Source organism: Calidris pugnax, unplaced genomic scaffold, assembly GCF_001431845.1.
Source record: "Calidris pugnax isolate Ruff unplaced genomic scaffold, ASM143184v1 scaffold60, whole genome shotgun sequence".
Classification (NCBI taxonomy): domain Eukaryota; kingdom Metazoa; phylum Chordata; class Aves; order Charadriiformes; family Scolopacidae; genus Calidris; species Calidris pugnax.
Window position 1 is genome coordinate 5,120,589 of NW_015090831.1, and position 14,407 is coordinate 5,134,995.

The 14,407-nt window shown below is 41.3% G+C and overlaps 1 protein-coding gene across 2 annotated transcripts in view; it reads right to left on the reverse strand.

Moving 5' to 3' along the window:
* THSD7B (thrombospondin type 1 domain containing 7B) overlaps window positions 1-14,407 on the reverse strand; it is a 343,216-nt gene that overhangs the window by 223,280 nt on the left and 105,529 nt on the right. For both annotated transcript variants that reach the window (XM_014941122.1, XM_014941120.1), the window contains exon 4: window positions 4,279-5,074. In XM_014941122.1, the coding sequence (XP_014796608.1) occupies window positions 4,279-5,074 (796 nt within the window). The remainder of the gene's footprint in view (window positions 1-4,278; window positions 5,075-14,407) is intronic.

Genomic DNA, 14,407 nt, shown 5'->3' on the forward strand with positions numbered 1-14,407 from the left:
CAACAGCAGAGTGGTTAAGCACAATCCACTAGGAAATGGATAATGGAAATTCAAATTACAGAGGCAAACAGAAGAGCTGAATGCTGCTCTGCCTCAGCCTTGACAGATGAGTTATCCCTTGACTGAGTTTGACCTGAATTTTCACTTACAAAGGCAAAGTAAACAGAAACCCAAATCCAACTCTATAATATCATTGTTGTTATCTTAAATGTAGAATGAAGAGTTTAAGAAATATGCACCTAAAAAGACTCCTAATCCAAAATATAATAATAAAAAACCCTAAAAATGTTTGCTCCTGACTTCAACTTCTCAGTATGTTTAGTGAGCACACATATCACGTTAGAGAATCCGATTAAATTTTTTTAGGATTTCAATGTCTAGCTATGTGCACTCATTTCCCTAAATGACAATTTAGCATCTAATGTTTAGCGTTGGTCTCTTTTCCCAAGTAAGAACCAATAGAATGAGAAGGAATGGCCACAAGTTGTGCCAGGGGTGGTTTACACCGGATATTAGGGAAAATTTCTTCACCAAAAGGGTTGTCAAGCATTGCCCACGGAAGTGTTTGAGTCACCATTCCTGGAGGTATTTAAAAGATGGGTAGATGTAGTGCTGAGGGACATGGGTTAGTGGTAGACTTGGCCGTGCTACCTAAATGGTTGGACTCGATGATCTTAAAGGTCTTTTCAAACCTATATAATTCTAATTCTAAATAACTTTTTTTTTTTCCTAAAAAACCTTTTTGTCTCACTGTTCAGTAGATGTTTTTACAACTGTGACAAGACAGAAAACTAAAACCAGCAGAAGTTCTAACACATACACTTCTTGCAACTTCTTCTGAGATTTTTTTTTCCTTTTTATTGCATGAAAGTGCTTATGTTTGCATTTGTTACTGGGTACGAGATTCAATGCAAAACTAAAACTTTTTCTGAAATAGAATGAGATCTGAATTCTATCTAAAATAGCATAAAAAAAAATTCTGGCTTTTTGAAACAGAGTCTTTAAAAGCTTGAAATCAGATCCATTAAACCATTCTATTTTGATGGCATTCCTTTTATTTTCACGAATATAAAGTTTCTACACAAAACCTGCTTCTGAGCAGAAATTAACCTGTCTCAAGGTCTATTGATGTTCTGCTGTTCAATTGTCTTCAGATGTTTTCCAAAAGGTCTGTCCCTCCCTTTTTCTTTCTCCTTTTCCTTCGATTTTGACAAATGAAGAACCTCCAAACTGAAAAGTATTTCATCAAAAACATTCTCTTTCCCTGATACAGCACTTCCAATCTTCCACGCGCTTGTGCTCCTCTCCAAGTAATTCCTGTTCGCAGGTTTTAACTTTAAAAATTGCTGTGATTTTTGTTTGCATCTTTAAGGCTGGTATGGACACGCAGATCTTCACAGGACCAAACATTTAAACGAAAAAAATATATTCTTCACAATGCAAAGGATTCTTCAGCTCCCACCTGAGGGTCCATTGTAAAACCAAAGGATCCTTTTCGCAAGGTTCAACGGCACAACGTGTCAGTGAAAAACTAAAAACAAACATCAGGCAACAATTCCCACCGCTGCCACCCGTTTCACATGAGGAAGGACACCCCATCTAGCATTCCCATCAACAGCACACTTGTTAGCGAAGAGGCCAAAAAGAACATCTTGCTGGTACTCCAACATCTGTAAGAAGTGAATGCATTCAATCTTTTAGTCTTTAAAAAAGAGTTTGCACCTAAGACTGCTAAAGTCCAATTTGTGGCCAAAGACTGTTTTTTCACGCCAAGGAGCCATCAGTGTGCACAACGGCGGATGCGCAGCCATGAGATCACACATCAGTTCATTAAACAACTTTACCATCAAATTATAAATTAGGAGGTGAGATGAGCATGCGGTTCCTCTCCCCATGTGGCCTTCGACGGCTGCCGTTATCCGCTATTTTCCTGCAAGAATTAGGCAGCAGCAGGAGGCAGGGTGGTGGCAAAGCCCTGGCAGAGCAGGAGCTCGGAGCCCGCCGTTGAAGTACGTCTCAGGATAGTTCTCTCTCTTAACCTCACTTTTCCAGAAATTTAATTTGTATCTCTCCCTGGTACTTCCTCTGCAGCGTTAGTCGAAATAGGAAACCTCAGGGCCGGGGAAATGAAAAAAAGCACAAATAAGGCGCTTCTTTCCCCGTTTCGCAGCAGAGGCTTGGCTGCCTGCCAAACCCCAGCACAGCATCACACAAATGCATTTACTCCTCTTTATCAGTAGCCAAAATATCATCTCTCTCGCAACGCGACATCTGGAAGATCGGGTCTGTTCTTCAGAAGAATGGCAGCAAACGTGCTGCACAACAGAACGAGGAGGACGTTACCGGGGGATGCTTAAAGGGAGTTGTTGTCAGGGGTATTTGATGTCAGTGACACTCCAGCCCTGGAATTAAGCATGGATTGGATTTTAGGTTGGATTTCTAGATTGGGTTTTAGGTCCAAAAGGAGAAGTGTGTGACTATCTGGACATGACCTTACCTTTTGTCCTCTATTCAATCAACGGGCTTTCCTCTTGTATTTGGAGTAAGGGATGGGTCAGGCTCAGCTCTCCGCAGTAAATCTGAGACACAGCCTCAGCGGAAAAAGTCTGCCAGGAGGTGACTAATGGAGTTGTATGCTCCCAAAAAGGGGGCTAGATCAGCAAAAAAATCCAGAAAGGAGCAAGGAAGAAGACAGTTCAATCAGGGGTATAGTCTCTAAAACTAAAGCTCCCGGGACCCTCTCCAAAATTCAATGTATAAGTCACATAGTAGCACAACAAAGAGAAAACATCTATAAAAACAATGTCTTCCATTCCCCATTTTCACAGCAAATATAGCAGTGAGCGTGTGAGGGCAGAGAGAGTGAAATTTTAACAAAGTCAGGATCCCCTTTGCAGAGCCTCAGATAAGGAATGAGATACAAGAGGCAGAAGCAGAGCTAACAAGTGTTAGCAGACATAAACCTGCTGCTGGTCGCACGGCCGCATAAATCACAAGTGACTCCATTAAAGTCAAGCAGCTACATGAGCATAAAATCTGTATATTTAGAATCAGCATATATTTAGAGACAAGTAATAAAGTCAAGATGTTAGAAACTGCTGGAACAGTTCACAAAGCTTGACTTTTTTCCAACCAATAAAAAAGAACTCCATGCTTTGCTACAGGTGTATTAGGAAGAGGTAAGAAAAAGGCTAGAATGTATATTTTCACCTCAGTATGTGTGGAAAATCACTGCAGACATTAACGGGGTAGAGAATTGGACATAAAATAACCCCTGCCCTCTGCAATTTGAGTTTGCGCCGGTGCCAAGAGCTATAGGTGACTGAGAAACAGATTGATCTCTGCAAAATTCAGAAGCAGAATTTTTGCAAGAGCTTCTAATAACCTTGAAAAATGCAACACAAGAAGTTCTCGAGAAATCTTGACTTTCTCAGAACTCGCTCAATTTCTCAGCCATCGATAGCTCCTGGCACCTGCCCAAATCCAACCTGAAGTCAAATGGCAGAGCTTAGATAGCTTACATTTAAATGCGAGAAATGGAGAGAATAAATCTTCCCATTATTTGCTGCACATTACTGTAACCTTCACATTTGAATTGCAGCAAAGCAACCTACATAGACTAAGAGACATCGTTAGATAATACAGGAGGGCAAGAAAGAAAAGCAAGTCAGGGATCTAGTATCAGCATCCAAGAGCTACACCGAGACGGGAAGGCTCCTCAGGAAGCAGGAGGACAACCATGGGTTTGCTCACTGGTCTATGTTTCCAAGAAATACCTTCTAGTAAATTCGCAAGGTCAAACTTTTCAGACTTATTTTAGCCGGTGTTGATTTGTAAGATGGAAGGAGTTTAAGCTCATGCAATTTTAGCCTTTTCTGCCAAATATATGCAGTACATGACTGAGAACGAAACCTCCCTCTCCCACAGCCAGGGCCCAGCACCGGTGCAAAGTGATATATAATTCCATTTCCTCGATGTTTCCTCAAAACAACAACAATAAAAAAAAAGAAAAAAAACCATCCAGAAGAGAATTATTAAAAACATAAAATGAATTAAACAGTCACAAATCGTAGAAGTATGCAAAATATTCAGCATATGCTAGCTTTACAAGAAGGGAAATAAATCAACCAAAAGAAAAAAAAAAAGGATCGTAAAGAAAACACATAAAAATTTGCATTTTAAACTCAGGGAGTGCGTTTACTGTGCTGCCCCCACGCAGGGCAAGTGCTCCCTCAAACAAATCCACGGGGGATGAAAGAAAAGACCAAGCACCCTTACCTCAGGGCTGCATTTTTTCCATCGCTCCTTACACACCTGAGCTGCCTGGTTTGGTACCCGATCTCCACCACCCCGGCACGATGGTGGGGTTTAGAGCCTTGAAATCCAGACGTGCTTTGCTCTCCAGAGTCCCAACCCAAATCCAGCATAGTCCTCCCCGCCAGCTCGACGTCTTTAGGCTGGGGCAGCCGGCATTGGCCCCAAGGCCCCACTCGGAGGCTGTAGGTGTGCTCCTCCTCGCCGAGAGGACAGGCAGGAACGCCGCAGGCTCTGGATTCGGTGAGATTGGGGCACGGGGCACCCCCGTAGAGGGGAGGAGCGATGACGGCCCGCGTCCGATGCTGCAAGCTCTTGGCGCAGCCCACGCCGCACTGCGACCAGCCGGAGAACTGGGCCACCACGCAGTCCCGCGGGCAGGGCACCAGGCAGGCTTGCTCGGCGGGCGGCTGCGGGGTGAAATACTCACATATTTCGTCGGCAACCACGGTTCTGTTCAGTTTCTGGAGGCAGCGGACGCTCCGGCGCTGCAACCCGTGCTGCGCCGTGACACAAGCCCCAGGTCCCACCTCACCGCCGGCAGCGGGGACGAGCCCGCACCTCTCCCATCCCGAAACCTCCCACTCAAAGAGCTCCAGGTGCCAGTCGCAGACTCTAAAGCACCTCCTCTGGCTCTCGGGTTTGTCCTTCTGGTGGCAGTTGGCGTGGTACGTTGTCCAGCCCTCCAGGTGGGTGCACCAGACGGCCCGGCTCCGAACGCCCCCCGAGCCGCAGTCACCCACGCACCGGCCCCAGTGACCTGCAAAAGAGAAATGCCTTGAGAAATGCCATGCAAAAGTGCCACAGAGCTGTCCTGACACCCAGCAGCACCCAAACCACACCCCATCGTGTTTAAAAAATTAAATAACTCAGCTGGTCCCTAAAACGGGTTTAAAGCTTCCTGAAAGCTGCAGTTCATTTCTCCTTCTAGTGTTCTCCCATCACTTAGACCACTTGGAGAAACTTGGGAGGAGGTGGAAAAAATGCCCCACGTCGTCTCAAGTTAAAGGCAGACCAGGCACATTTTCTGTAGCAGTAAAACACATCCCAAAGCCTGAGGAAATATGAATATTTAATTTCGCTTGTACAAATGAATATAAAAATGATCATAGAGGGACAATAATCTAATAGGAAAAGAAATTCAAGTTAGATAAGAGGAAAACAGACTTAACAGAGCAATTAGTCAATGGAACAAACTGCACTGGGACGCAGCTGAATCAGCATCTGCGGGGATAAGACGGTGAGGATAAATGCTATGAAAATAAGAGCATACTCTTAATATGAGTTTGAAATCATAGAATCAGAATGGTTAGAGTTGGCAAGGGACCTTAAAGATCAGGTTGCCCAGGGAAGTTGTGGACGCCCCATCCCTGGAGGTGTTCAAGGCCAGGCTGGATGGGGCTTTGAGCAACCTGCTCTAGTGGGAGGTGTCCCTGCCCAGGGCAGGGGGGTTGGAACTCGATGATCTTTGAGGTCCCTTCCAACCCAAACCATTCTATGATTCTATGATCACCTAGGTCCAACCCCCCTGCCCTGGGCAGGGACACCTCCCACCAGACCAGGTCGCTCAGAGCCCCATCCAGCCTGGTCTTGAACACCTCCAGGGATGGGGCAGCCACAGCTTCTCTGGGCAACCTCTTCCAGAGTCTCACCACCCTCACAGTGAAGAAATGGAAGAACTGACTTGACAGGACAGAGCACAGAGCATGTACTGCAGGATGGGTCCTGCAGGGTGCTGCTCCAAGCACAAAACGAGAAGGCACCTCACGTGCATCAACTTCTGAATTACCCCGGGATGTACATTGAGCAAGCCCCTTCCATTTGCAGCACGTGGCACTGTAAGAGGTGGTAAAGCCAGGCATACGGGAAGAGAAATGAAACCAAAATTAAACCCAGCAATGCCATTTTCAGTACATGAGCATATAAAATGTAATCATATTAACCTTATTTGAGGATTTGCAAGTGGATGTAACCAGACAAGGTTAAATAGAAAAATTTTTCTCTGACAATATTATTCAAAAAAAATCCACCCAGACAAAAAAGTAATCTGAGGGCTATAAAGTACAAAATTGCTTTCAAACTGAAGAGAAAAGTTAGAGAAAAAGCACTCGGTCCGAATCTTAACATATTAAAGGGATTTTGATGATCATGTCTCAAAAGGGCCTCATCTCATTTCTAACTTTAAAAACTTTCCAATGCCTCACAACAGAGCCATTTCACTCGGTAAGAACATTGCATGTGTAATTCTCGCCTGAAAATAACCTGTAACTACCCAATCTTTTGTATTTTTTCAAGGCAGAAATTGTACTTACAATAAATAGGTCGATTTATATTAAGAAATGCTACTCCCGTCAAGTTTTTTAAAATTGATTTTAAAACTACCGGAATCGGTTACATGCTTGCATTATAAAACCAAATACACACACAAAACCCCCAAACAGCCCCATAATGGCTGCAATTATAATACCAGGTATTTCATCCAGCTGATGGCAGTTTTGTTGGTAATGCCATTATTCTTTCTTCGTGAACAGAGGAGTTAATCCCCCGGAGCCAGGGGCTTGACATTGTGTAATAAAACATAAAAATAAATAAATGAAAATTCCTGGGGTTTTTTCGTTATTAATGAAGGAGGAAAAGGAAATAGGGATTGGATATAGCTGAGCTGCTTCTCCAACCCATCCCATACCCTTGCCATGTCCCTTCTTGTGGCCACTCTTCCTCCCTTCCCCTCCCAGCCAGGGCTGGAGCTCTGCCCTCGGTCCAGCACCTTCTCCTGTGGCCAACAGGCAGAGGCAAGAGGGGTTTTCAGAGTCATCAGGGTTTAGACAGCTCTTGCTTTTGCCGAATCCTTCAGGCTGTGTGAAAAATCCTCATCCCTTTTACACCTCTATTTGACACCAAAAGATGTCAGTGCCAGGCAAGGACTCAGCCGTGACACGTACCTTGAATGGGAAAAGGCAGCATCAAACTATACCGTGCTCTACAAGCTGTACTACACTAACAACAGGCTTTCGACAGACTCTCACGTGCTTAAAAACTGAATATTCAAAAAAATGAATCTTTAAATATGCTTCTGAAGTTCAGTTACATGAAGAGGTCTATTGACAGTTTAAAATGTTCATCCTTGCTACTTCACCTTGATCTAAAAGAATTTTCTTATACAAATGCCAACAAGATTCTAAACCAGACATCAGATTATGTATATACCTCACTAAAAACAAGTCAAAATTCAAACCTCAAGTCCTACGTAGCTTTTTATTAACACAGGGAAGTAACTACCACAAAGACTAAGTATTGCAACACAACAGTACCATGAGCTTATTTCAGCATTTATTTCTCTGAAGCAGTTCAGCAAAGGAAGTTTAATTTTTTGAGATGTGGAAGTTTCAGTAAAGGAAAAGTTTGGGTTTTACCACTTTGTTCTTAAAGCAAAAATTCAAGAACAATACTGTTTCACTTCAGCATTGAGCATAACAGTAATTTACTCAGCAGTAAATTCAGTACTCATCAGTAGGACCTTGAAACGCATTATACCAATTAAGGGTTAACTACTTATTTCTTAGGATAGCAAATAGCATTAAAAATAGCATTTAAAGAACTCCTGGAGTAATATAAAGCACCTGTAGCAGAGGACTGCCCAAATTACACTCACCAAACCTACCACCACTCTTTCACGACTGCCCAGAACTCGTCTCATTAGTACTTTTTATACATTTCTGGGTGTTGCTCATGAACTACTCTATGTAACAGCTGCAGATTTACCAATCCCTACATTAACAGGCCAGGGACAGATGCAGCAGAAGTCAGAAGCAAGAAGTGGCTGTTATTTAATGTCAGATGGGAATTTAGACTGAAAAATTACCAAAAGCAAGCAAGGACTCATAAGTAATTACACTATCGTTAGACACATCACAATTTGCAATTATTCTCTGGCAAATATACTAAAAATGTAGCCTGCTCTTGGCATACTGAAAAAAGAAGAATGAAAAATAAGGTTAAAAATCAGATGCAAATCCCATTACTATAGATTTTTTTCACTTCCTGATGATCTCTTCAGGACACGGCAGTAAACTTATCCACAATGTTTCATTGCTTAGTTAAATATCCTGTTCAGTAGCTTAAATGAAGAGAAGGATGTAAATACTTCCTAGTCAATAGTCTGCTTTGTAATTAGAATTTAATTATTCTTAGAAGAGTCATGTTAAATTTTCATTTTCCTTTATATAAATCTGAGCCAATTAAAAGCAACACACCAGCACAATGTGAATATTAACTACATTTTATTAAAAACCCACTGAAATTTAGGCATCAAAAGCCCAAACTTCAGAAAGATGCTTCATTACTCCCAATCTGGAATGGGTGGCCAATGGTAACTAAAGCAGAAGACTAAACAAAATGGAATATATTTCACTGTTATTGGTCTCCAGAAAGTACAAAAATATGAAGATAAATGATAGATATCTCCATCTCCTAACCACTGTAACCTAATCAGATACTGGATGGGTGTTTGATCTCATCACAGCAGGACACGGGTGGGAGAATGAGATGGTGGATGCATGCTGAAAGAGGGGAGTTCCCAGCTGGATATAAGGAAAAATCTCATCACTATGAGGATAATCCTTGGGACAGCAGAATCTCAACCTTGGAGGCTTTCAAGATCTGATGGAATAAAGCCCTGGGCTACCTGGTGTGAATTCAAAGTTGACTCTGCTCTGAGCAAGAGGTTCAACCAGGTGACCTCCCATGGTCCTTTCTGCCCTGGATTACTCTATTAAAGAACATCTAACTGAAAGGAAGGCTTTGTCCACTAGGACTTACTAGCATGCCAAAAAAAGGTTTTCAGTAAAAAATACCACTGAGATCTGCAAAGTACCAAGGAACCTGCAATAACACAAATAAATCCATTAGTCAACCAAAGCAAAGAGAAATTGAATCAAATCACTATTTCCAAAAATAAGAAGTTAAGCAAATCTTGCTTGACTTGTACAAAAATTGTAAGAGACAGTGGGATGTCTTTGTTTATGGAAAACTGTAAACAAAGACATCCTACTGTCTCTTACAAGACATCTGTAACACTGCGGGTAATAATGACATGAAAGGCATTAATAAATCAAGTCAATTTAATAAAGAAAAACTACACAATGTTCTGTTTGCTATCTTTTATCAGACAGAAACTGTACGGCATTATCATCCCATACAGCTTCTCTAATCCCATTAAAAGCCTGCAATAACACTGCAATTGTAGTTTATTTGATGTAGTGCGCACCGATTTGCTCTTCCTGCCTGTGAGACCTACCTACAATTATGCAATAATTATGTCTGAAAGGATACAGTGACATCTGCTCTTTGACACACAGGTCGTACAAGCATAAGGCAAGCAGGCTATTCAGACAATAATTACATATTACAGACAAAATGAAACACCACGAAACACCAAACCTAAAACAGGAATCCCAATAAGAGCTGCTTAGTAAGTATGTTATTGCTTAATAAGGATTGCTACAATAATTACGCTCTGTTTAATGTGACATTTAGCTTAATTGCACCCATTTCACCATCTGAGAATTCATTCAACAATAAGCATCTTCCACAATTATTCTGTCCCTGTAGCTACGTACTAATTTGCAAACTTAGGACAAGATTAGCAATCAGTTAAACAGAGTACTGTGTTAGTCATTTATTTCAAACAGGTAATAGATATTTTGCAAGCAAATGTGATATATAAGATAGTGGAAGAACACTAAAATATTAATGGACAATCACTGCAATAGCCCTCCACTTTGTCTTTCCGTTTAAGTATCAAATTTAGGAGCAATTGTTCTAGGCCGTAACAATTTGTTTTTAAACAGAATGTACTAATCCTTAGACAGAGATCCCCAAATATCATAAGAGAGACGTACATCTTTATTAACGCCTGGCTGAGAAATAACTCCATCAGATGTGATCATAACTCCAGAAAATCACTGCAGTGTCCACTTTAATTGAATAATTCTGCTTGATATGTCATATAGCCACTTTGGATGTCATTCTAGCATCCTTCCACCAGAGCACGTTTATATGACAGGGAAAGTTCCAATGCTCCAACTCATTCCATGACTTCTGAGAAAAGACAGCAACTGATTTATCCCTAACAGCATTAACAACTAATTAATTGTAACTATTGGTAATGGTGGTAAAAAATAAATTCCTCAGAACTCAACACTCAATTATTTTGCTATTTATTATTAACAGCAATTCAGTAAAACACTTTCTACTATAGTTTGTATGAAAGCTGCTGTACAACACAGAAGTCTATTGTACTGTTTGCAATGTGTCACATAGGGCATATAAAATTCCTCTGATTCCTGGAATTAATTTTAAATACCTGCAGCACTTTTTAAAACTTTCATGACCTACACAAACGAGTAATTCAGCAACTTAGTTATTCATCTTATTTCAGATCTGAATAAATGGGAAGTTTAGTGTCTTATAGCCATGCAGTAGTTTGTTCCAATTCTACATTTCAGGTTTTTGCCTTATTATCCAGACACGGTAAGACTCAAGACACACTCCAGCAAGAAAGACCTTCTGCAGCAAAATGTAATGAACACTGCTGTTTATGAAAATTCAGTGATTTACTAACCCCTTAGCACTCCAAGGCAGGACTTCTCCATATTAAGCACTAATGTAAACTGCATTAGCCAAGCTACTCAATCATGTGCCCATACCCCGGAGACAGCCCAGGGAAAAATATTCTTTTCTTTCAACTCTTAGCTGAAAAATAAATAAATAATTACTGACCCACACATCCAAAAATACTCCTGTAATCTGATGGGAAGTTTAGTGTCTTATAGCCATGGAGTAGTTTGTTCCAATTCTACATTTCAGGTTTTTGCCTTATTATCCAGACACGGTAAGACTCAAGACACACTCCAGCAAGAAAGACCTTCTGCAGCAAAATGTAATGAACACTGCTGTTTATGAAAATTCAGTGATTTACTAACCCCTTAGCACTCCAAGGCAGGACTTCTCCATATTAAGCACTAATGTAAACTGCATTAGCCAAGCTACTCAATCATGTGCCCATACCCCGGAGACAGCCCAGGGAAAAATATTCTTTTCTTTCAACTCTTAGCTGAAAAATAAATAAATAATTACTGACCCACACATCCAAAAATACTCCTGTAATCTGACACATTTTGAGGGTTTGTGAGAACAGACTTTTTGCCTTGATAGCAACTGACATTAAGAGATGAGGCCACGATGTATATACATTTATGTACACTATAAAAACAGAAAGTATACATAGATGTTATCTGCAGATTACAACTATGAGTAGGGCGCTATAAAAACAGAAAGTTATCTGCAGATTACAACTATGAGTAGGGCACTGCATGTGAGATTAAAAACATCTCCAAACTGGATTAAAGATAGTTATAATCAAACTCTGACCTTTTTAAAATTCTAAACATCTATGAAAACCAATTCATTTTAAAATATAACAGCCTTTATAAGGTGTTTGTAAATGTAACCTTAATAGAAAATGCAGCTGAAAAATGTTTCTTTAGTCACTCTACCTTGACTTTGGGGCTTATATTCCCCAACAGGAACCATTATTTCCCTGTGAAAAACACCCAGATTTGATACAGGACCAGTTACACACCATCTCCTGCAACACAGACTGCCCAGCTCACCAGCAGGGAGCCAGAGCAGATACATGGGTGCTGCTGGACACCCATCTCCACGACACCTTCTTTTCATCCCCAGTGTCCTCTCCAGTTATGTTTACATCTTCTCTCCAACCACAAGCAAGAGGCTGAGGAGGTCTATTTGGAGCAACCTGGTCTGGTGGGAGGTGTCCCAGCCTGTGGTGCGGGGGGTGGAACTAGAGGATCTTTAAGGTCCCCTCCAACCCGAACCATTCTATGACTTTATATATTTATGAATGGGATTACTTCATATTTGGCTGTAGGAACCGGGCGATTCAGAAGGCCCACTCCAGTTTTACACACCAGCACGCTTTGCACAAGGCTTTTTCTGCTTTTCCATATGCTGGCTTCCCCTCAGATAGGCAGTCGCTCCAAGTCATTTTTCCAGCATGCAAAGCCCAGGTTTCACTCCAGGTCCACCTTCCTGTTCACAGCCCAGCAATGGGTAGATTCCCTGCAGGGGCGATACGCTCATCTCTGGAAGAAATCACCTCATCCACATTTCCACAACAAACCTTACCAAACAACCTCAAGATCAGCACTAATGGATTCCTAAAGGAACCACGCTGGGAAACTCAGTGTTAACGGTTCACTGCTCTGAGATGGGGCCTCAGTGGGACAGCTGGGAAGAAGCACTGAAAGTGGCTCAACATCTGCTTAGTGTTCAAGCTCCAAGACACAAAGTGAAATCTTATATTGGTTCTGCAATAAATCGTTACCTGGCCAACACCAAAGATAATGCTACCCCTTCTTCCTAATTGTGACACCTGCGGTTTCAAATTTTTTTGCTCTTTCATAAAGCCTAAATTATATTTTTTCATTGAAGTAAGAGCAAAGTTCTGCTTTTCAAAACTTTACAAATTTAAGTAATTTTTTTCCCACAAAAAAAATGTTTCACAGAAAAAGCTGTGAAATAACACAGCAATCTGCACACCTGCAAAACCTTTCTGAAGTATCAGAATTTACTTCACATGCACATAATCACAGAAATGTGTGCATCCTCTAGACAACATTTTAAGGGAGAACTACATTTTTTTTCTGCTCAGCTTCACACTATTCCCAGCTTACATATTTTATAACCCACTACAGCACAGAAGCCAGCCTATTTTTCCAGATACTACAGCCATCAATACGCCATGGTAAAGGAGTTAACATCCAGAACTGCAGACCAAAGTGCTACCGAGTCTGGCTGGGGTTAAATGCTGGAACTGGATTAACTCCCTCAGACCCCTGCAGAGGTGGTATGATGTCCATATGTGTGATGTGGGATGTTCTCCAGAACATCCAAGGACCTCTAAGGAGCCCCAGCTAGGGCAGCCAATCTGCGTGTCCCACCATGGGTGCACCCCTTGCTGTGGAGCAGAAGTGGGGCTGCTCAAAGCCCTTGGAATATACTGATACAGAAATACCTTCTCAAACACACGGGTGATTGCTCTTTATAAGCATTATGGAAGAGCTATACCACGGGCAGGATATCCCATGGTACCCAAACTGCTACTAATTAGTATCTCTGCATAGATGGAGAATACCGGTGATAACAACAGACAGCATAATTAATTCATGTGAAAAGTTCTATTTTTAAATACGTGCACAATCAATTTTATAAAAACTGGACAGAGGTTGTTGCAGAGCCAAACAAATGGCTTTACCGGCTATTTTCTCTCTTTTTTTTTTTTTTATTTACAGCCCATATTTAATTATCCACTTTTAATTATTTGCAATTAAATTTCAGTTTGCTCTAGACGCTCTTCTGAAACTCTCCAAATTCTAGAGGAAAATTATTTTTGGAGAAAGCACGGTTCTCTGCAATACCTGGAAATAGCTGTGCAGGAGTAAACAATTCGAGCAGCTACGCCAAAGTTTTGGAATGATAAGTGTTCTCCAGCAGTAAATCAATCTGCTCATCTCGCAGCTGCTGCGAGCCCAGGCCGCTGACAGGAGGAACGGCTGAGCACTGAGCAGCCTCTAATCAATCTAAGACGGCCAAAGAGCTTAAGTTTCCAGACAGCTTAAATCGGGATGAAGGGCTTTAAGATGCAAGTGTTTTTTTACTTCAGGAAGGAGTGACAGGCATATAGCAAATACAACAAAAAAAAAAATAAAAAAAAAATAAAGACACAACCACAAAAAAGCCACCAAACCCTAAGTAACTAGATCCAATTCACAATAATTCAACCAGGGGAGGGGAAATTCATATAAAAGGAAGGCAACGACAAAGACATTCATCTCCAAATTGAAATAATCTCCCACCACATCATAAATTCAACTTCTTGATTGCAAGATCCAGAAGAATAGAATATCAGAATAACTAAAATACTTGAGTTTGCACGAAGAGAACATGATCGCATCACGGCGTTCAGATTTGCAGGTGTTAAAATTAGAAAAATCTTGGGAATCTTGTGACA